At 33.8% G+C, this 24823-nt stretch overlaps 1 protein-coding gene across 7 annotated transcripts; it reads right to left on the bottom strand.

Moving 5' to 3' along the window:
• Nucleotides 1-393: 393 nt before the first annotated feature.
• Nucleotides 394-23153, bottom strand: LOC128217610 (5-aminolevulinate synthase, erythroid-specific, mitochondrial-like). Of its 7 annotated transcripts, XM_052924863.1 has the most exons (12): nt 23110-23153; nt 18397-18466; nt 12327-12487; nt 11874-11972; nt 11138-11368; nt 10038-10254; nt 9058-9242; nt 6468-6647; nt 5714-5878; nt 5166-5305; nt 4368-4496; nt 394-3822 (listed from the first exon to the last, which is right to left on the bottom strand). In XM_052924863.1, exons 3-12 carry the CDS (start codon nt 12478-12480, stop codon nt 3481-3483), a joined length of 1842 nt encoding a protein of 613 aa, XP_052780823.1. In that variant the 5' UTR covers nt 12481-12487; nt 18397-18466; nt 23110-23153; the 3' UTR covers nt 394-3480. The 7 variants fall into 7 exon arrangements, with proteins under 7 accessions (XP_052780823.1, XP_052780822.1, XP_052780825.1 ...); XM_052924862.1 differs by lacking the exons at nt 18397-18466; nt 23110-23153 and adding an exon at nt 17938-18045; XM_052924865.1 differs by lacking the exons at nt 18397-18466; nt 23110-23153 and adding an exon at nt 16059-16175.
• Nucleotides 23154-24823: the final 1670 nt, after the last annotated feature.

Raw genomic sequence — 24823 nt, 5'->3', positions numbered from 1 at the left:
TTTTGGGTCTGCATTTTACATGTATTCCATGCTGAGAAAAGTTGTGACCAATTTTCTTGGAGATTGGATCTACACTGATGAATTTGAGATAGGAAAAAGAAACTTTACCACAATTGTGTCCATATTTTTAACCAGAGATGACCCTTTTCATTGGTCTTTAATATCATGCTGACAAATACTCTGACCAAGTTTAATGGAGATCAGATAAAAACTGTTGTATCAATGACATGGAAAACACTTTAAAGCAATTTGGTTAGCCCAAACCTGCCCGAATTCGCAAATCTACAACCTGGATTTTTTCAATTAAAAATGCTAAAACAACTCTTATAACTATGACTAAACCTATAACCAATACTAAATTGAAAACGGTTAAAGAACAATGTAAGTCATCAGTAATTTATTAAGCTTTATTTGAATAAATCAGTTCTGGTTATCAATTGTATTAAATATTCGGAATGAATCATTTGTATTCAGTTTTATAAAAGGATGTTCCACAAGTAATTTGCTAAAAAATATTTATTTTGAAAAAGATCAAGTATAAAATATGCCCCGTGAAATTAAACATCTTCTCCACTACGGGCAGAGATCGTAACACAACATAAATGCAACACGCCTGTTGAAAGGCAGCTGTTTCAACGTAACAACAGGCCCCAATTTCTCGAAAGTTCTCAAGTCTTAAGTAGGTTACTTAAACAAGTAAAAAAATATCCTTAAATTGGATTTTGATAAATGAAAAATGGTTTATTGTGAAAATAATAAAGATAATTCTTATATAAAGTATAAAGACTCTTAAAGAAGTAAATATTACGCAAATTATTTAAAGACAAAAAAGTAAGCTCAGCTTAATCCTGTTATAAGGGACTTAAGAAGTTTTGAGAAATTGGGGCCTGATTAACAAGTACATGAAGTTAAACATACCATGACATGACATCATAATGGTCAGCTATTCTGTGAGATTATCAAGTACATGTACATTTTATTTCAACTTGATAGAAAATAGCAAAGAAGCACTTTAACGAAGACATATTTTAGAACTAACTGAAAAGTATCAAGTCATTTCTGGAAAATAAAAAGAATTCCTTAAGAAATTAATAAGAGATTAGTTTCTTTTTTATATTTCAACTAATAAGTCATTACATATTATGTTACAAGCTATAATAAGCTACTTTAACCAGCCAGTTAAGCTTAAGAACTTTAAAGAAAATGAGTCCAGGGCCAGCACAATGTGATTTATAGAGCTATATTACACTACACACCAGAAACAAACAAAGAAAGTTTATGGTATTGCACTTTCACCATTTTTTTTCTCAATGTAGTGCCTAGATAACAAATGGAGACCATATCTGTAACTTGTCTATAATTTGTTGATGTTTCTAAGCTTTTTTCAATTTTTTTATTAATTCTCTTGTTTAATTATCAAAAATGGCGCCATCTTTGCAGCATAAGACTTAAATACTAAAATCTTAACATTAACTGTTTAAAAATAAGACACACAATATGCAACTATGAACATAAAAATGAAAGACAACTTAACAATTTATCACACATACATGACAATAATAATACAAGTGTTATTTAAATGGGAACTCATCCACCCATACTAAATTCTTTTTACAAATTTAATCTTAGTTATTTTTTTAAATGACAAAATAAAAATGTGGATTCCTTATTTGAGACAATTGGTAAAATTTCAGTTTATTCATATTACGTATTAAGTATTTTGATCTGATAACAATACTTTCACTAATGTATTTAAGTTTTAATTGAATACACATATCATTTGCTACAATTATTAAGCATAAAATAATTTTGTTAAATTAAATAATGTTTGGTTTTAACAAGTATTTGATCTGATTACAATATTTCTACTAATGTAATTAAGTTTAAATTGAATACACCTATCATTTGCTACAATTATAAAGCATAAAATAAATTTGTTAAATTAAATCATTTTGATTTGCATGAAAAGAAGAAGAAAGTGATACATTAAAAATGATTAAGTAAACCTCCACCGCATAAAAATGCATTCAAAATTTTTTGAAAATAAAATATTAAAAGCTCTATATAAAAACTTGTCCTATTTTTTTCACCATGCATTTAAACATTTTGGTAAGGATTTATGGCTAAGTTAACTATTGAAAAACATAGATTACTAAACCACATTTCATTGCCAGCATATGAAGTAACTGTGTATTTTAAGCACCAACTTTAATATTTCAAAATAAACTCTTAATAACTAGTAACCAATTTTCATAACATAATAACATATATTAAAGGGACTAGACACCAGATGGTCCCAAAATCAGCAAATACAGTATTTCCTCTTTTTTTCCTTGCAATAGTATCATCTGGTGTCTACTCCCTTTAAATTTCCTAACCAGTCCAATGTCGCTGCTCAACAATAACATCACAGCTTTAATAGAACAAATATCACAAAAGATACCTATACAACACAATAACAACCACCAAATGATATTGATAACATAATGATACATCCATTGAAGAGAGATAAAAATGATTGTTTCCAACCAGTTGTCATGGTTACGAAAACATTCTACTACAGTAAGAGACATTGATCTTGAACTCTGTATATTCCATCCTGTAATTAACATGACACTGAATGGAAGCCTCGCTTGACCATTTCATTTGTCAGGGGTGCTTAACATAATCTTTGGATTGTACAATTATGTTTATTAACAAGATAAAATTCCTTTATCGGTCAATTAAATGATTGAGTGCCAAATAGAGTCATTTGAATAAAATACTTTTCCCACCACCTGATACCACAATAAAATTGAGAAAATGTATGATTTTGTTTCGTTTTTTGTCTTTTATGTGTAACAAGAGCACCACAAATGGGGCTAACGCTCATCTTTTTTTTTTATTCAATTAAGGGGCAAAAATGTGGTATTATTAAGTCAGAGATATGTGACCCATATTTTAACTATTAACACATATATTAACGTTTTTTAGGTATGACAAGGTTCCTGTTTTTGCACAATTTTGCTGCTGCTGACAACAAGGCTTTTGACAATATCTTGTCTTTATTTTTTGAAAAACAGATCACTTTCAGAACAAAATTAAACTTCTAATGTCTGGTCACTGTAAAAAAAAGCTTTCTTTTATTTTCTAACCACTTAATTCTGTATTGAAAAAATAAGGAGATTAAATAAAAATGAGGATTTGTTTTAATTCCTTACCACTTCTTTCCATAATGAAAAAAACAAGAAGATTAAAAAAAATTAGGATTTTTTAAATTCCTAACAACTTAATTACATAATAAAAAAAGATTACATAATGACCACTGGGTAGGCTAAAAAAATATTGCAGGTCATAGGCTTTTACGTGAGTCAGGAAGATGTGACATTTCTTATTTCACTTTAATCATTTGATTTAATTCAAGGAAATAACAAAAGCTGTTATAAAATATGAAAATTTCTATTAATAGTGTCATGTTTTCCGCATTCCTTTTTGAGATGTTCAAGCCGTGAGGAGCGTGCTCTGGAGCGAGGAGTAGGTACAGTTGGATCGCTGGCAGATTGGGTCACGAGAGAAGAATCGCTCAAACTGAAGGGGCTTGCGACAAAACTCGCATGACTTTGGGCAGACGTTGTTATGAAGATCGAGGCCATTTTTGTTCCAAACTTGCACGAGGCGGTCCACTAGATCGTCCATCATTTCAGTGGTGTGGTGGGGGGTGGGAGCGATACGGAGTCGCTCTTGACCCAGGGCCACTGTTGGGGCGTTGATGGCCTGAATATAGATCTGGTGGTCCGTCAGTAGGTCATTACTCAGTTTCGTGGCCAGGGCAGCATCCCCTACCTGTAATGATATAAATAAAATTAAAAACTTATTGGAATTACTAGTATTTAAAAGAAAAAAATTACTCTGTATACATTATCAAATATAAACAGATCATAATAACATTAACTTTAACTTTGTGCACGTTTTTCTCTAAATCCCGGGTATTGGTTTTGGAGCAAAGTCTCATGACGAGTCACATAAAATGAAACATAATTCTTCATTAAGATTCAAATAATTTTAATCTTTACAAATTATCTCTCACTGTAAGCCATAAATAAACAAAGTCCATAGAAAAATAAAGTATTTGAGCAAAGCGAATTTTCAAGTCATATTAAATATTTAGCTGATAAAATAACAAAAACTTATTAGAAATATACTCCACAAGGAAAATAGACAGAAAGAAGGGAATAATATTGATGGTCAAATGCAGTTAATTGGTTATTATTTCTTTTATCATGTAGCTATAATTATTTTATCACATGATTGCAATAAATCCTCTATATTAAACTTCAGGAGCATCTTAAAATTGTTAAAAACTGCTAAATGATCGCCACAGCACTTACATGTACAGGAATGATGTGGCTTGGGCAGTGCAGGGCAGGTATCCCGACCTCCACTAGTCTCTCCCGGAGGTAGCGAACGGCCTCCTGGTGACGGAACCGCAGCTGTCGACCTTCGTCACTCCGCAACACCTAGAGGGGAAATCATTATAGGAAGTTAGTTCATAATTAAAATGTTTTACTAGACAGCAATATATCCAATGAGAGAAATGCATTCCTGGTAGAAGAAGGCCTCCCATTGATGGGAACGAAGCTGGTCACTCTTTTTCTTGCAGAGAAAGCATTATTATGCCAATATTGAATTACAGAATAATTGTGGTGACTGTTTTTTTTCAAGATCACAGAAACCCTCCTTGGCCAGCATTCAATATTGATCTTGTTCTCATCCTTAGATATATATGCCTAAGTGTTTCCATTCAGCCTATTGGTTGGGTAAATATACAGGCAAAACACTTAGTTTTCTTATCTTAATTTCAAGTTCAATCTAAGTTGCTAATTGAATACGGCCCCTGGCCATGAAACTGCAACTGACCACCTTAATCACTCCTAGATACCTGATTGAGTGAAATGTGGGCAATGTAAAACATGATTATTTTACAAACAAGCCATACATTTCAAGATAATTCCATTCAAAACTGATGTTGATCAATTTCCAATGTGTTTATCGCTCATTCATAATAGAAGTCTGTGAACATTGTACAGGCGTCTGTCATGCAACTTAATTTACTGTAACATGTAGAGGAATCTGATATATATATTAACACCAGTATCACCAACTATCATCTTATATTTAATCATTACCTTAATAGAAGCCAGTGATCCCGCGAGAGTGGTGGGGGGCAGGGACGTGGTGAAGATGAACCCGGCCGCGTAGCTCCGTATCATATCCACTGTACTTGCGGAGCCAGCGATGTACCCTCCTATATTGCCAAATGCCTTGCCTGAAATAAGATTGGATTGCGATCACTTTATACCAATTCAAGAAGATACCATATAAATACATATAAAGTTGCTGTATTCAGATTGAATCGCAGAGATAAAATAAGTTATAGTAAAAGTTTGTGGTCACCAAGCTGGACAAGTGGGTTCCGCCAGGTACTCCAGTCTCGCCCACATCCCACAAGACCATATTCTCGTGTAACACTGTGCCAACGAGGGTGATTAATATAATGTTGTTATTACTTGTTTCATAATCATTGTAAAATAACGAAAGTTTAAACTAAACTATAGTTATAGTAATCTCCTCATAGTTGACAAATTCTTGGGAAGTAGTAACTGCATTAGTCATTTATTTTAAAGATTAATATATTGAGCTACTGAGATTAATCAATTGAGCTAATCTCACATACCTAGAGTTCCAGTGATGATGTCCAACTTGTCCATACACTCGTCCCTCTCCCCGACCCCAGCTCCGTTCCGCCCGTACAACCCGACAGCATGAACCTCATCTACAAATGTCAAAGCACCATACTTGTGTGACACAGCACATAGCTCCGTCAGAGGACATACAGCACCTGAGGATGTAAAATATAGGTTATTAACAAAATTCCATAAGGCCAAAAAAATGCTTTGATTAGGTTTACATCTTTTTCGGAAACAGGTAGGGTAGGTAGAATTTTTATTTTCTTATTAGGCTTTACATAAGAACGTTAGTTCCATCATTGGAAATTGGTGTAAACATTCTGTATTAAGCATTTAAGGTTTTAAACTACATATTAAAACACACTTAATATTTTATTTTTTTTACCGACCACCTATTTCGTAGGTAGGGTTGGGCAACCTGAACCAAATTTTGCTGTTTTTCTGGGCCTAAGCAAAAATCAGTTTTTCTGATTTTCAGTTACTCTATTAATCTTTTATGATATTCATCAACATTAAACATGAACTGATTAGTTAATAAATTTCTTTTTTTCACAATATCATTTTGGTTATTTTAGAAAATATCCATTATTCTGTTAAAGACATTGTTAATTTTGAAAACTGCTGGATTTCTTATAGCAGGTCATCTTGGATGCTAAGCAATAGTATAAAAATTCAGGCTTGTTCATCCAAAAGTCACATTAAAATGACTGCCTGACATTAATGTTTGTTTTTTGAACTCACCATCCATTGAATGGACTGTCTCAAAGGCCACAATCTTGGGCACGGAGGGGTCGATCTCACTGAGCAACTTCTCCAGATGTTCCGGGTCATTATGTCTGAAGATATGCTTCGGTGCCCCGCTCGTACGTATTCCATGGATCATAGAGGCATGGTTACCTTGGTCCGAGAATATGTGCACACCTGGAATAGAAATTGAAACCTATAAGTTATTTCTGTTAAGGATGATTTAAAGTTTGCCTAATGGAATCTCTACCTTGGGTGCAATTTCTAGCACACCGGATAGGCATTTCCGTTGAATTCAGCTGTGCTGGAAAACTCTATTTGGCATCCCCCATTCTTGAAGAATAACGGGCAATGTCACAATTCTTTTTTTTTTTCTTTTATTATACAACTTATCTAAGACTAACTATGATAGAATTTCCATAAACATTACTTTTACATAAAATAAAGCTTTAAAAATAAAACAAAATAATCCTAAATTATTTTATATTAAAGTGACTCTATCACAAATGCACTGAGTAAGAAATTCTGCACATCATTGCTCTCGCTTTGTGGTGAAATGTACAAAAATGCAGTTTTCTATGTCAATTTTTTTCACAAAAAAAGTCATTTAAGGTATGCTAAAAAAATACATCTTGTGTGTCCAGTCCGGATAGAAAAATCTGACCCTTGGGCACACAGCGTAGCTGATAACTTGGCAAGCCTGGTTACCTGGCAACTCAGAGACCTGGCAACTCAGGTGCCTTTGGGTTGGTTGTTCTATCCAGACAGAAGCACATGACAGATATTATAAGTATCAATGTCTAGACCGTATATCATTATATCACATCAAAGTCGAAAAAGATTTTAAATGAAAAAAGACATTTTTCATACTTCCTTAACATTGTAAGTCCTACAAAACAAAAGCCATTGCTTTAAAAAAATAAGCAAACCATAGATTTTAATTCACCAAGCTAGTATAGAAAAGCAAAATGTAGAGCATAGGTACATGTTTGTTCCCTGCCCAAGGCAAAGGAAGCACTCAATATATCAACCACACTAATTGTGATCTAACATGCAAGATGAAATGTAGCTGAAACTGTTCACCAAGAACATTATGGTTAATGACACTTAAAATCAAAGGATGCAATTAGCTGAAATGTCGCATTACTTTAAATGTGTTTGACAAATATCAACTGCTTGGCTCATAAAATAGCCACTGAACATGAAAGGAAAAAATAACCCGAGAGAGCCTTTTGAAAAGCCTTATAGTTGCTTAACGCAATATAACACGCTTACAGAACGTGCTAATATTTACAACAAAGAGAACCACAAGCTGATGCCGATGCTTGTCTGTTTTTCTCAGTTAATCAGGGGTCATAACTCACAAGTATTTAAGAACGGAGTGATGAAATTTATTACAAATATAAACATCGTTTCTGTGAACATGTGTACCAAGTTTGAAACCAACTTCTTAAATGCTTTCAGAGTTATGGCGAAATTAAAGTGTTTGCATTATTCTGATGCCGACTGCAACCACACTTTTACAACATTTAGAAGAAACCAGAGAAAGTTACAGCTCCGACAGAAGAAGTTGAGCCGGACACACTGACAGACAGAAGAACAGTTACTCCCATTATAAAAATATACCCACTAATGCCTTACTATCCCTAACAGACCCTAACCAACAAGCACTATCTAACAAATTCATCTTCAATAAGGAATGAAGGAATTAGTACCCAATATATACCCATTTGTGTGTGCTGACAGACAGACGGATGAACAGTGCGATTTTAATATGCCCACCTTCAAGGACATAAAACAAGAGCCGTCGTAAGACAGTGCGCTCGACTACGCCGCTTTGACTTAGAATACAATAACAATGTAATAATACCAAGTTTGGTCTCTTCATGTCAAACCTAACTAAAATTATTCGATACATAAGGTGACTTTGATGCTGCCCTCCCACCAGCCCGCCCAAACAATGACGCAAGTCATTCAAATAACTTGATTTCCCGTTATGAAAATCTGGTTAAGAATATACAAATATGCCTTTCAAAGGAAAAAAAAAAATTCAAGGGCCATAATTTGTATTTAGGCTTAAAACGGAGTTATTTTATTAAAATCTCAACTTGCCCTTAACTTTTACTTGCCTAAAACTTTAACCTAAGTCAATCAGGGGCTGTAACTTGTACTAAGGATATGGAGTTATGTAACCTCATTGGGTGATGGTCCTGAACAATTGTGTGAAGTATTAGGTCAATTGAATGAAGGGTATAGAAGTTATTAAACAATATCCCAACCTGCCCTAAAACTTTAACCTAAGTTCCATAGTCAATCAGGGGCCATAATCTGTGTAAAGAATAATATGGAGTTATCTAACCTCATCATGTGATGGCCCTGAGCAACTGTGTGAAGTATTAAGTCAATTGAATGTAGGGTATTGGACTTATGAGTGAAAATCCCAACTTGCCCTAAAACTTCAACCGGACGCCAACGCCGACGCTGGGGCGAGTAGTATAGCCCACCTATTCTTCGAATAGTCGAGCTAAAAATAGATAACACATTCAAATTTCATGCATTTAAAAGAAACCCTGTCTGCAAACCTTACCAGGAATGGACTTGCCGAGGGTGTACAGTGTAGAGTCATTGGCCACAAAACAAGACGTGAACACCAGGGCGGCATCTTTCTTGTGGAGGGAGGCAATTTCGCTTTCCAGTTCTTCATGCAAGGGAGAATTCCCGGAGATGTTCCTCGTTCCACCAGCACCAGCCCCATGCTCCAGTAAGGCATTGCTAAAAGTGGAGATGGATAACAATTATAATGATTAAACTTTTAAGATGCATACACTTTGCTATGCAGATTCAAAAGTAGTGCATAACATTTAAAAGAGTTTACCTTTTATAAGTTCATCATGAACCTTCTGTAAACATATCTTTTCTGCTGGATAAATTTCAATATAGAACCTAGGGATTATACCAATTTATGATGGCTAATTACTACCAGTAACACACATTTTAAAACTTCTATGAAAATGTTTACCATATAGGAACTTTAAGTTTAAAGTTTTTCCAGACTGATAGTTTACCATATAGAAACACAACTGGGTAAAACTACTCTTGTTTTCTTTATTGTTTTACATGGCTTTATCCTTAAGTGAACTACAATTACATGAGCTGTCTTTTAGAGTGACTGAAGCAACTTAGCTGGTTGGTTTATACTAATTCATTTAAGCTCAATTATGACGAAAGCTGATAGCTTAGAAAATCACTATCACATCTGTTTCCTGGGCAGGAACCAGTACTGTGTCTTTTTTTCTGGCCATGAGAAAGTACCCCTTGTGAGGATTGATCCTACAACCTCTTTGGTGAGAGGCGGACACCTATACCATTAGACCACTCTCACCCCAACATAGCTGGTAAATGAGCCAGGTCAAGTTATTCTGTACACATTCAGACCTTCATAATTCTATTCATTTAAAGAACAACGGTACTTTTTTTTCTTCTAAGTCAAGGATTTCGGCACTTGGCCCAAAATGACAAGATGTGATAAAAAGTTTGTGGTTATAAGTATGAATCCTTAACACATACTGGACAGCCTCCGTGACCTTGGGATGCCAGCTCATGCCGAGATAGTCGTTACTGCACCAAACGCTGATGTCCTTCCGGGCTCCGCTAAACTCCTCCGCGTACGGAAACTTGGGGCCCTTTCGCTGAACTTTTTTAAACACACGGTACGAGTGATCACGCTTCTTCCTGTCAATCTGTGTGTTGAAGAACTTGTCATAGTTGAACAGCTGGCTTGTATCTGAAATTGAAAACAAAGGAATGTTAAATATGAAACCTTTGAAAGTACTTAAAAGCATGTAATAAATATATTCTAATTTATTCTATGACGTTTACAGTAATGTGATCATTTTGTTCACTTTTAAACTTGTAGGCATGCAGTTTCATGAGGATATATAAAATAATTTCTGAATAACTTTACAATCTGATCTGCTTTATTTAAAATTACTTTGGACAAAAATGTTGCAACTGCCTTCTGAATAGTCTCCAGGATTTTAGCCTATTCTATTTCACTTTAATTAGCCTCTATATATGATCACACAAATAGTAAATTGATGCAATTCAACATCATACGATTGAAAGAATAAAGTAGATCTCAGGCTAGCTGGAAACTTAACCTCACACAGATTGAAGCTATAAAGTAGATTTCAGGCTACCTGGAAACTTAACCTCATACAGATTAAAGCTATAAAGTAGACTTCAGGCTACCTTGCAACCTAGCCTCATACAGATTGAAGCTATAAAGTAGACTTCAGGCTACCTTGCAACCTAGCCTCATACAGATTGAAGCTATAAAGTAGACTTCAGGCTACCTAGCAACCTAGCCTCATACAGATTGAAGCTATAAAGTAGACTTCAGGCTACCTAGCAACCTAGCCTCATACAGATTGAAGCAATAAAGTAGACTTCAGGCTACCTAGCAACCTAGCCTCATACAGATTGAAGCTATAAAGTAGACTTCAGGCTACCTTGCAACTTAACCTCATATGGTTTGAAGCAATAAAGTAGACTTCAGGCTACCTAGCAACTTAACCTCATACAGATTGAAGCAATAAAGTAGACTTCAGGCTACATGGCAACCTAACCTCATACAGATTGAAGCCATAAAGTAGATTTCAGGCTACCTGAAGGTCCTCTGGGTAAACGCTCTGTTTCCTTCCCTTCTTTCCTAGGTAGCTCGGGCTTTAGGCCCGGCATAGGAGCCGCCTCTGACTTTGCCTGTCCCCTCTCTGCCTCAACATTTTCCAATACAGGAGAGACCTTCATAAACTGCTTCAGGGCCTCTTGTGCCCTCTGTGTGGGCCTTATTTCCTTCTTGGCTGGTGCCTCGGGATTTTCTATCTCTGCAATCTTGTCTGCGATGAAAACAGTTATATTTAACATCTATTGTCCCAATATTGATTTTTTTTATTCTTCAGATATTAATGGCTATAGTTCAGTGGTTCAAATTTTGAACAAGCATACATGACCTGCACATGTAAATATTTGCAAGCCTTGTAACATTAATACGTGTTACAAATTTTTAAGCCAAGGAGTTATAAGAACTCAGGAAAGTCTAATTTTCAGGACTGCCATAATAATAACTTTATCTTGAGTGTTTTAAAGGGACTAGTTTAGGAATTAATGTCAGCAACAATGTTTTAAAACCTTGATGAAATTTTATTATTTCACTCACTCTTATGACCGTACAATGCATCTCAAAGCCCGTACGAAAGGTTACAACAAAATATAGCATTTTCTGCCATGTTTAAAAATCTATCAATTTGCTAGTAAGTTTTTGTGTCATTATTTTATATTTCTGGCCCTTTAATTGTAAACGAGTCACTTTAAACAAGCAAATATAATACTAAGGTCTCTTACCACTGATTGGCTGGACTGTTTCCAAGTTGAGGGAGCTTTGTTCAGCCTTCACAGCCCCTGCCATGAATGGACACTTCTTCACATCAGAGCTAAATGTAGCTGTAAAATATAAAACATTGCTGTTTTTACATGTTAATTATATCGAACTATATCATTTGGTTAGTTGAATGATATATTTGTAGCTTGACAGAATCAATATCATACGTAGATATATTACATTTTGACCATGATTATTCATTCCTATCTAAACACTTTTGTGGTCACCATGTCGGACATGTGGGTTTCCTCAGGGTCCTCCGGTTTCCCCCACAGCACAAGACCACACTCTGGTGCAACATCAAGCCAATGAGAGTGATTAATATAAGTTGCACAGCTTGTTTCACAATCATTGTAAAATTGAAAACTGTTTAAAGTTTAAACTAACTCCTTCAATGGAAATTATAAGCCTCCCACCTTGTGCCTCATTGAGATCAGCCAGCTGGGCAGTGGACATCATCCGGGTCATTATCGGGCAGCTGCCCACATGATTGGTCAGCAAGCTCCGGGCATTCTGGGATATCTGGTTCACGCTTACGCGTGTCAGGAATGGACAACGTAACGCCTTCATTACAGACCTGTAAGAGAAGAGTATATAAGTATATAATGTGCAAATATTATTTTTTTTATAGGTTTTAAGACGGGTATATACTAGCGAAAAAACAACAAGAAATTGTGCACAAAAATAATGTGAAGTTGTGGTGATGATGGTATGATGTTTATCTCAATCAATATGACAAATAAGAATAACTGTGATAAGAGAGATGTATACATTCTCAAAACATAATAATGAGAATTTTGAGAAGTAAGAACCAGTTTAATCATGTACGCATAGTTTCTGCATCCGGCTTGTTAAATTGACAAAATTAGATTTTATTTCCAAATATTAAAAAAAAATTATAACTTGAATATCTTTCTACAACAACAGCTCTTCATTTCCTATTTGTGATTTCTAATTTAGATTTTATATCTCTGTGAAGGTGATATTAAAGCTGTTTTAAAACCCATTTTTTTTATAAAACTACATGGCAATTGATATTACTGGTATGTATTATTTCTAAATAATAAAGGCTTCATGAAAGACCATGAAAGGCAAATATTTTCTACAAAACAAAGGCATTTCCATATTCCTGGCCTTTAAATCTACATGTTAACCCTCATGGATTGACAGTTTTGACATTAAAAAAAAAAAAAAAATGTCTCAGAATCAGCTTATTTTGGTATTAATGCCTTTAATTAAGTCATCCAAGATTGTCACAAAAACATTGGAACAGATGACTCAGTTGTTTGAAAAACTGCCGAAAATTTCATTTTTCATCAAGCGTTAGTAACACATCAATTTTCGAACATAAACATGGAAAGTATCGATCTGATATTTTGTCAGCAGACTTAAGTCACTGGTTTGCACACACTTACACAACAATGGCTCATTTTAAGACATTTTTTAAGCCATCAAACGGTCAATATGTGAGAGTGCAGCTTTAATAACCAACACTATGTATCGATTAACTCATTTACCTTACATGTCCTATTAAATACATCTTTAGCTCAATCAAGTATCTATTAAAAAAATATTATTTTTTTAACTATTAATTGGAGAATTTCACAAGCTCAAAGTCTCTACTTTGAGGCCCCTCTGTTTGAGGTTTAATAATTTATGAAACATTTTACTTACCATTTTATAGTTAATATTCAAGAAATTCCAGTCAAAATTTCCAGAAATGTAACCAGTACTATATTTATAATATGACTGATACTTCATATGATTAGTTATTTACAAAACTTATATGTACTTTAAAGTTATCTTCATCAGATGGACATCTACTCACTTAACTTAAGTACTCCAAAACAGTATGAATCAATTAATGACATCAATAGCACAACTTTCCCAACCACATTATTCCATGAAAATGACCTGGTGGAAATTCATATTTCATACAATGTACTTTAATATTTACTGCAATTGGAAGAGCTCTAATTAATAAGTAATTTAACAAAGAAGTTTCATTTACCTTCGACAGTTATCAGTTGTGCAAAAAAATGTCTTCCTTGTTTTTAAACTGTGTTTTACATTTTGACCCTAAAACATCGTATCAGTTATCCTTCAATGCCATTGGTATACGATGTTAAATAACTCTCTAAAAACGTGATCTATCTGCATGCAGACGGGTTAAATTTAGCAAACATTTCGCAATGAAATCAAGCACAAAATCAATAGTTTAACAAACTGGTCAAATATCAAATTAATCATTGTATTTTGCTAACAGCATACATACAGCTTAGTATTTTACTAACAGCAACAGTTTACTAACAGCATACATATGATACCATTCTTATTCTTTTTTTACTAATATGGTAAGTTCATTTGGAAGTTATAGAAACTCCTTGACACACTGGCAGCTAGTTCACCCAAGTTTTATTTACTTTCGAATTATCAAATCAAGGTTCATTGACACATTTGAAATGTGTAGGGTTTTAGCCTGGATTTAAAAATGGACAGGGTGCTGCAGAAAAAGGACAGGGTGCTGCAGAAAAAGGACAGGGTGCTGCAGAAAAAGGACAGGGTGCTGCAGAAAAAGTACAGGGTTCTAAGGGTAAAAAGGGCAGGGTGCTGCAGAAAAAGGACAGGGTGCTACAGAAAAAGGACAGGGTTCTAAGGGTAAAAAGGGCACATTGATTGTATCAGGCTGTAAAGAACTTGAACGTTATTAATTTGGCAGAAAATGTTAAAAATTAATTATGTTTAATTGAAGTAAAAATAAGTTTCAACTGCCAGATATGTAAAGTGTGAATGTATTACCGTATTAATCTTTTGATGTGATTTAAACCATACAAAAAAATATTTTATTTACAGTCTGGAGCATTTCTTTTCATGAAGGCAGAAGAGAGCCAATGCTGGTCTCCATGAGGGTGAAGGGTTGCTACTGAATAAGGACAGGGTTCAGCACCCTTCCATAACTCTTCAGCTAAAACCTTCTAACGGGTATTAAAGGTATTAGAGATGATGCTGATGATGTGTAAATCCCATTGATTGGACAACATAAAGTGATTTTTTTATCAGCCTGTTATTCATGTTTCATTATATGCTTTGATTAACAATTTTCATTTTTTTTTTTTATTCCTACATTATTCATTTACGCAGCTCCAGTTGCTTGTTTTATCATGGACCAGGTGTACAATGGGAATCAAACAAGCATCCGGTTACGCTTGCAAGTTTGTTTAAAACAGGATCATTTTTTTGCCAGTGAACATATGTATATCTTTCTATGGTTGGTCACATGACAACCTTTAGACCAATGAATAAAGGCCAAATATATCATGCATATGTATCAGTAAATGACAACAACACAACATAACATTACATCCTTTAGACTTTATCTTTTGTCAGAAAATTTTAAACCACAGAAAGTTCCCCAACATTTTAACTGACGCATTGGATTGGAATACAAATGACTACATTCATTTCTTAATTATCTATATAATTACAAGTACAAAGTACTTAAGTCTACTTATATAAAAACAAAATCAGCTTATTATTATTTCCTGATATTTTTCTACTCTTAGGTTATATTCAGCAGCTGTTTTAATAACTTACCGAGAACACTGCGTATAAGTCTCAGACACACTGGACAAAAACACAAAAATTAAAACTGTCTTGAATTTACTGCTTATTAATTTTAAAACCTTACAATAAACAGAAGCAAGCTGAGCTAAATGTACAGAACTGGTAAACTTCAACTGAACTCTCTGAAAATCTACTCCTTATTTAAGAAAAGGATCGAGAAGTATAAAACGTGACTTCTCCTGTATGGTACAATGATCTTTTATGGTTATGTCCGGGTTTAACGAAAACATTGTAAGTTATACATGAACAGTTTTAAAACTTGATATATAGTCATAATGATAAGATTTTGACATGAAAGATATTAATAAAACCAATGATAGTATAACCACCTACGTCATTGTAAGAGTTGAATGCAGATTTCCAAGTAAGTATTGTTATAATTATCAACTGATCCCTATTCGGTTACAATATCACTTAACATATGTTATATTTCACATATGAGAAAAAAAACCTCTATATTTTGTCTTAAAAGTTCTCCAGTTTAATATGGTATGAAAAAGAGACGTTTGAGGCTTAAGACCTACCTTGTTTTGTAAATGATGGAGATAAGTCAGCCTTAATGAAATTCCTATCACTTAGAAACATCAAATTAGCCACTGGTTGTCAAGTATCACCATTAATGCAGACATATTGACGATCAGCCTAATGATGACGTTAGTTTCGACAGATGATTATCCGATGCAGTTAAACTAGCATCATCATTATTGGGCGATTGAGCTGATTGGATTGTCATTTATTGCTGTTTTTGTTACAGTTGATAAACCATTCATGAGGCAGGCAAATATTATCATTATATATTATACCTCACATAAATTTGTCCCTTCTTTGTATATATAAACTAGATCGGTCCGTATCACTGTATTTTGATGAAAATCCAGTTTAATGACGACAGCAGTCCATATTATATTTTTGGCAGGTCCAGACCTCGCCAAAAATGTAATATGGACCGCTGACGTCATACAATTGGTAAGTGTGGCTTGCTATTTTCACAAAGGCGAAAATTTGTCACAAGTAAGCATTATTAGCTTTGTTCAATAAAACACATTTAAATCGCTTTAAAAATATTGAATTGTAATGAAAAGTGTTCGGTATAATATAAGAAATATAACACACCACTTCGGGCCATATGACATTATAAGGACCGGTCAGTCAGCCCCCAAAGGTGAATGGACCCCGGCTATCGTCTCAGTCCATATACACATTCGGTGGCTGACTGGCCGGTCCTTATAATGTCATATGACCCTCAGTGGTATGTTATATTTCTTAAATAATACATTGAAATGTTTTCATATTAAAAACTATATTCTCATTTATTTTTCACAAAGAGCAGAAATCAACGCATACTTACAAATTTCCTAAGAATGCATATTAATAGTAATTCTATGCTTTTTCTATCATTTTCACAAACAAACACACCCTAAAGACGGCGATTCCCAAAGCCTTGGTATTATAGTTCTAAAAGAGTCAATAGCATTAGAGATTTAGCTTAACAGTCATGGAAGGGTGCTGAACCCAGTCATTGTTTGGTAGCACCCTTCTCTCCCAATGAAAACCAGCATGGGCACCCTTCTTGCCCAAGAGAATTAAATGCTTAAGATAATCAGCTATTTTTTTTCTGTTTTTATCAAAACTGATACTATGATTATAAATGTATACAAACAAACTTAACTTATTTTGAAGATGAAACCAAACCTACTTAAACACAATTCCTAACCATTCATATCTAAATTCTACACAGCCTGATACAATGTACCCTTTCCTCCCAGGGCTTCCATTTCGAGTTTAAAACTGAGAGTATGAACTTCCTGACCATCAATATTGGAAGCTTTTCACTGAAATTTAGAAGTTTAAGTTTTCCCCGAATAATTTTCTTTTTTTCTCCAGCATGTTTTAAATAGTATGTTAAAAATCAAATAATTTGAAGCCATATCTTGCCAAATTCAGAGATTTATTTTATCATAATTCATTTTACTTCAAGACTGATTGAAATTGTGAGCATAAAAGTAATATTGACACCAGGTTTTGATATTTTGAACTACCAAGCTTTTGACTTTGAAGTTTCAAGTTTTCTTCAAAATTATGGAAGTTTTTGTACTTCCAAGGAATCAAGTTTGGAAGTTTTCACCCATTTCTAGGGAGTAATATACTGTACTTCCAAACTTCCTTTAACAGAAGCACAGCCTCCCTAAAAGAACCCTGTCCCTCTTCTGCAACCCACTGCCCATTTTAAAACCTGGCTTAAACCCTAAGAGAGTGGAATACACTTAATCATATTGATAATAGTTTAATGATGAGGCTGAATTATAGACACTGGTGTAGCACTGTGCCACAATATGTTCCAAAATCCCCCAAGCAGTAAAACAATCATTTAAGCATTTTGAAACTTTATAAACAATAACTTACATTGTGTACAAATGTCATCCAACATGCACCGATCTCAAGCACTTATTACCAAACTGATCAAATGACTTATTTCAGCGACGTACTGTCATCACACTTCATGTAAAAGTTTGCTAATTGATAACTTGTCCTTATCTCTACAAGATCACGTTATTTGAACATCACCCCGGGCCGTTACAACACTTAGACACATTATAGGTTGATGATTAGATGACACAGGTTGAAAACATGCTAGTTTAACATGTTTGAAATGTTTCATCCGTCAGGTTTCATGTTCAAATTTTTGTCAGCTCAATTCAAGAGGACTTCAGATCTATATAAGCAGAGACTTACATTTCTGCAGCGTTTATTAGATACCTCATGTGGTTATAAGATGCTTAGCTTGTCTTAAAGATTGAAGTAACATCTTGAGAGAGGCAAAAAGCTATAAGTTCACCAAAGTTGACTTTATAATGTACTTACTGTTTCTGCTGTTTTACTAAGGTAGCTTATTGATGTAATGTTGAGTCTTTCTCCCTCAGAATGGTCCAATCTGAAACCAAAAAGACACAAATTGACTGTACTAAGAAACACGCAACATGTTTTGCAAGGGCGACCTATTTGTTTAATTATAATTCTCATCTCAAACAGCCTCTATCTCACACACCCCCAACCACGAATCAATGTTCAGTACTGACCAAATTTCAGCATCACTGAGAAATGAAGTAAATAAGGAAATAGTGGGTAACACACTTTCATCATCATTCGTCATTAAGTTTGTGACTGTAATACACTTTCATCATCATTCGTCATTAAGTTTGTGACTATCTTTTATGAATTTACAAGGGTTCAAATAATGTCCATAGTCTATACATATTAAACATGGAATTTGCAGGGGTCCATCAATATATAAAAATTGTTACACATTTAAAACCTTGCATTTGAAGGAGTCCATCTATTGCCAATAATTGAGACACATCAAACTTTATGTTTGAAGGAGTCCATCTAATGCCAATGAGGCTCATCAAACCTGAATTTGAAGGGGTCCATCTTATGCTTATAATTGAGTCATATTAAACCTTGCATTTGATGGGGTCCAACTAATGTCAATAATTGAGTCACATCAAACCTTGCGTCTAAAGGGGTGTATCTTATGTCAATAATTGAGTCATATAAAACCTTGCATTTTAGTGTCAATAATTGATATATATATATATATATATTGAACCTAACTAGTTATGTACACGATCTGTCATATTTTTCAAAACAAGAACTCTTCACAGGGAAATTCAAACCTTCTGTTTAAATTAATTCTATTTTTTACAAAGATGAAAAAAATACTTCGAACACAGCTTGAAATATCAATAAAAGATGCTGAATCTGAATTGCAGTGTAAATAGATCAACTGGATAGCAAAGGCTAGTCAAAACTATTATGTTCTTGATTTTAAATCCATCATTATTATTGTATTACAACCAACAAGCAAGTCTCTCCATTAGACCAGCAGACCAAATTGATTTATTCATCTAGAAAGCTTCTAACAAAAATGATTGCTTCCATTTAGTTATTATCTGGGGTTATATAAAGTGTTTAAAACAAAAAGGCATACACAATTTAGGTACAGATTTAAATAAAAGCCTTTATACACAAGGTTGTTGTTTTTTAATAAATAGCTAGGTGGCCACAAAATCTCCAGTCAAAAAGTGCAAACATATTGCTTATATTTATACCTAAATCAAATGTATTTTTGTTTTGTTGTGATCATAAAAGGCAAATGCATTAAACACAATATTAAATGCAATAAAAAAAACTGTATTTGCATCAACACATATTATTGTGCCCCTTTAAAGTACATTGCCAAAAAACACCGGTGACAGGTGTAAAGGGGAGCAACTCCTGACCACTGTCCTTTTAAGTATACCTTAGTTACAAATACTTTAATACCAGTGTCTGTAACTAACAGTTTGAGAAAAATGCATAAAACATCAATTTTTCAACTTAAATATAAAAATCTGCGATCTGATCTTTTGTCAGCAGTCTTATATCACTGGTTTCCATGCATTTTCGCAAAAATTGGCTCGTTCCAAAACAAAGAAATAAAAAAATGTCAAAACGTTCAATCTGTGGGAGTGAAGCTTTAAAAGGTATTATCTTTTTATCTAGTATTGTTACCTTATTGATAAAGAGGTATTAAAAGTGAAGTTTACATAGAATTCTTTTTGAAGGAATTTATCACATAAATTTTAGACATATTATTAGTTAAGAACGTTAGTTAAATTATGGTTTTACATCAGATGCATTTATACCAGGGCTCTCGCGAGGGGGCGACTTGGGCGAAGTGGTCGCCTAAAATTCCCAGACTTCGCCCATTTGTATCATCAAAGCGACATTGACTTCGCCGAAAATTTTAACACATTGTAAATCTGTCAATCAGCGAGTATTTGGCCAATGTCCCATTAATCAAACCATCACAATAAGCCATTCATACAAATTGGTAATCTCCTAATCCGATAATTGGGCCGTGTCATCCAATTGCCAAAACATCGCCAGTAGGCGGAGCTATTGAAAGTTAACCAATCAGAATGTACATTCAGAAGACCCTGATCAAATGATATAAGTTCGTTAAAATGAGATAGAATTGGAGACATAATTATGAAATATCGTGTCAAGCAATAATTTAAATTAAAAAGTAATTAATATATGTATTGAACAAACTTATTAATACTGCAATTTATTTGAATTCATTGGCAATAATACTACCATATTTGGTCAATTTATATTTCATTTTTTTTCCATATCTGGTATCAATTACTACACATTTGTGTTTGACAAAACTGAGGAGTGGAATTACAGGTATTACTTAATGGCAGGTGCCTCGTTGTGGTCCAGGATGTACTCCCTCTATATTTAAGATTGTAAAAGCTACTTTAGATTAATATTTTATTTTTTTTAAGTCTGAGTTACAGGTATAATATAAATTATTATTTAATGACAGGTGCCTCGTTATGGTCCAGGATGCACTCCCTTTATATTTAAGATTGTGAATGCTACTTTAGATTAATATTTTATTTTTTTTAAGTCTGAGTTAAGCAAATTTTTAATTGTTGTTATAATATTAATTCAATCCAATACCTGCAATCAGAAAGAAAAAAAACAACATATGAATATGGTATCCCAGAGACTAACATATTTTTTGCTGGATTAGAATTTTTCTACCTTCAGGGCTGATGCAAATGGAGTACATGAAAACTTAACGGTGTGTAACTTCAAGTGAGCGAATTTTCAGAGAAACATGACATATTGCTTAAATCAATTGGATTTGAAATGAATTTAAAGGAATTGTATTGTTCTCATGTACGAAAAACCCTAGAAGTGATTATATTTCCAGTCTAAAGTTTGCCTATTTACATTAAAATGTACCATGAAATTAATTAGCTGTCTGTAACATAATGCCACAGAAACATAGTTATACTGAAAATTCACTGGTGTTCAATGTCAAAGAAAGAAAACTTTCTTAGGAGAACCATGACATTCCTTTTTTATTGCTTTAATCAATTATATCGAAAATGAATTTAAAGGAAAATGTATGGTTGTCATACACTTGAAATGAAAAAAATGATAATATTAGCTGTCTCAAGTTTGCATATTTAGATTGAAATGAAATTAATAAGTGCTTATTATCTGTAATGCGACAGATATTCTGGCTTTCATGGATGACTCTACAAAAGGTTATTCAGGTCCTTCAGGAGCTGCTATATTCTTTTTTTAAGAAGGGTGTTTCAAGTCCAAAAGCAACAAATATACTGGAGAACTTATCAGCATAGGTAATTATAGAGATAGAATTTTAAGTCTATCATAGGCTGAATAATGGTCTATGCAAATATTATTTAGACTTTCAATCGCAATTCACACAGCTTTCACTACTACTTTAATACCTACAAAAAAAATTAATCTGTTCTTTCCATGAAATGATATTGCTGCAAACCTTGGTCAAGAATTTGATGATAAAATTGATGGAAGAACAGTTAAATGACTAATGAAAAACAAAGTTTAGGAAGAGAAATGAAACAGACAAATCTGTTTAAATAAATGACATGTCATTTATACCTGGAATAAACGGTTTGTGTCGATGAAAACATCAGTAGAAAATATAGTATAATCAATTGATTACTGAGCTTACATATCCATTTCAAAGAGATCTGGGCCAAAATCACTCTTGAAAATACAGACAACTGCTGGGACACATTCAATGTTCCAGAAACATCAGAACATTACACTTTCCATTGTGTACTTACACTTTCCATTGTGTACTCAGCCACAAGAAATGGAAAACAAATGCCTAGTGACAAAATTCTTTGTTGGCAAAACACCTCTTGCTAAGGCCTAAAAAAAACAAAAACATTTGGTTCGGGTTACTCGACCCTACCTACAGAATAGGCGCCGACCCTACTGTTTTTATAGTCAGTTTGAAAATTAAAAATTAAAAAAAAAAATTAAATTGCTTTTCAATATGTAGTTTAAAACCTTAAATGCTTATACAGAAGATAACTTTAACACCATTCCCAAATGATGAAAATGACATTCTAATATAAATCCTAATAAAAATAAATAAATAAATAAAAAAAAGCCTACCTACCCTACCTATTTTTGAAAAGGATGTAACCCTAACCAAACAATTTTTTTTAGGCCTAAGTTATCACGATAGGAGTAGTGGCAGGACTGGATGACATTTGAACTGAAGCAGTGCAAGAGCTGTGGTCTTCATTGTGTGATTTTTGATGCATAACAAACTTGCTGTTATAAAACATGCAGTAAAAAAAGTTTCATTACACGAGAAAACAGCACTGAGAGGACGACCATCAGGCATCACCACAATTCACAATATTTAAAGATAATTTTTTACGGAGATTCCTTTAAATTGAAATGATTAACCTAATCATTGCCGTTTTTAACACTGATTACCATAAGATTGTGTTGATAAATTAAATTACATAAGATTTTGTATGTTGCATAACTATTCCGGATAAGACAAATCTTTCGGATAAGACATTCATAATCTTACGTCTACGAACGGTAGACATGACTCATCATTCGATTGTAAAGAAAAACAACGACGTTTATGGTTTATATTAACAAAAATGCCATGTCTTTCGACAAACTTTGAAACATACACTTGAAAAAGAGAAAAGAGTTCACCTTTGATTGATTGCTTTGTTGTTGTTGTCGTCTTAAAGTTATTTATAACCGTGCAAATTGCGTTTAAAAGAAAAGGTTACGAGTCACTAATTTGAAGGCAATATGAATATTTAACGCCAACGTTATTCTGTATAAGGAGTTGTGACATTCCCTTGATTTGGTGATTTTCTGAATGTTTTAAACGTAATGCATGAGTTTATATGCACCAGGTACATCTTCGTTTTGAAGAACTGTGTATTAAATATTGATTGCTTCCAATCACAGAATACAAAAGGCCCATGAAAACTGTCCAGTCTAAATGAGTTAATTCTGATATCACTGTTAAAATTCATGCAATGAGTTTCTGATATCTTACTCCCTACTTCAATATGTACAAACAATAAATAGGAAGAATAAAATCGTGTATATTTTGATTGTTCTACCGAAAACAGGAGAGCTCAATGTAAGATAGCAGCACGATATTAATTGCATATATGATAGAATATCCTCACTCTGACAATTCAATCCGTAAAAGCTTCAAATTATATATATTTAATATATATATTATTATTATTATTATTACGAAATTACTCCTTTCACTTTCTCTTCATATTTGCTGCTTGAAAGAGTACTGGGTCACTGCCTTTGAACTTTATCTGAATGACTTGTCCTTTTGAAAATTTCCCTCCCGACCTTCACTTATTAAGCTTTGATTTGCGTTTGTTATATCTGGGAGTAGAATTGTTCTTGATCACAGGTCATATTTGTATTTTGTTGAGTGTTTCTGTGTACATATTTCAAATGTAATGTGTTTTTGTTTTCTCTACGTAGTTTTCGTATTATCTATTATCAATTTTCGTGTAATATTATATTCGATTATCAATATAATCCTATTATTTACAAACAGGTGTTTGTATTAATATTTATTAACATACCTGTTTACAGTCAAATGGTCACCTTCTTCTTTGCTATGAGCAGAACAGATGCGTACGGTCTGCTTTGCCATATTATATTTGTTATATAAAACCGAATTTTTAAAGTCAACCAAGGCTTCGATCGAACTTCTCGCCAAATCGGTCAAACGTCCATTCAGTTATTGTCTCGAAGACTTCATGAACCAAAGGACATCATTTTCAAGCGTTTCCCGCCATAAACAAACTGGCAGTAAAAAGAGACAAAGGTAAAACAAATTCAAATGGTCCACTTTTTTTAACATTGAGTTTTGCCATACTGTGTTATTCTTTTGAATACAGTGACAGACAGATGCGCCCAACTCCTGTACCCACTCCGGATAAAACGAAGACTACAAATACTACTATACCACAAGGTCTCTTCCCAGACTTTATTTGTACTTGGTCGACTGTGACTCGACAAATGATTCTTAGAAACACTTAGTATAATAGAACGCAATCCCATCTTTTAAACATGGTCGCTCAGAGGTTTCATTGGTCGTCTACAGTTCTCCAAACGGTGTATTTTTTCATTGAAGACTGGCTCCCATTGTGCGTCGATCGATTTCGTAAAAGAAAGACAGTTTATTCTTTTGCGCCCTTTTTAAGACCTATCTGTCATTGATCAGTGGTGAGGCGGTGACCGACTGGTGCTTCATTGGCGACTGGCTACCGATCGGTTGCAAAGTGGTTTCATAGCGTGGACAGATCATTCATCTCTCTGAAAGAGACCAATCTGCGTATGTTAGCATCATGTTAACGAATCTTTATTATATCACGTATTT

This window comes from Mya arenaria, chromosome 14 (genome assembly GCF_026914265.1).
Source record: "Mya arenaria isolate MELC-2E11 chromosome 14, ASM2691426v1".
NCBI classification, from domain to species: Eukaryota; Metazoa; Mollusca; class Bivalvia; order Myida; family Myidae; genus Mya; species Mya arenaria.
This window is presented reverse-complemented; position numbering and strand designations above follow the sequence as displayed.

Excerpts from the sequence above, each read along its gene's own strand:
- LOC128217610 (XM_052924861.1), bottom strand. The coding sequence starts at position 13,450 with ATGTATTTAATAGGACATGTAAG. Across the intron at positions 11,973-12,326 it reads TGATCTCAATGAGGCACAAG|CTACATTTAGCTCTGATGTG; the intron begins GTGGGAGGCTTA and ends TATATTTTACAG. Across the intron at positions 3,823-4,367 it reads GCCACATCATTCCTGTACAT|GTAGGGGATGCTGCCCTGGC; the intron begins GTAAGTGCTGTG and ends ATATCATTACAG.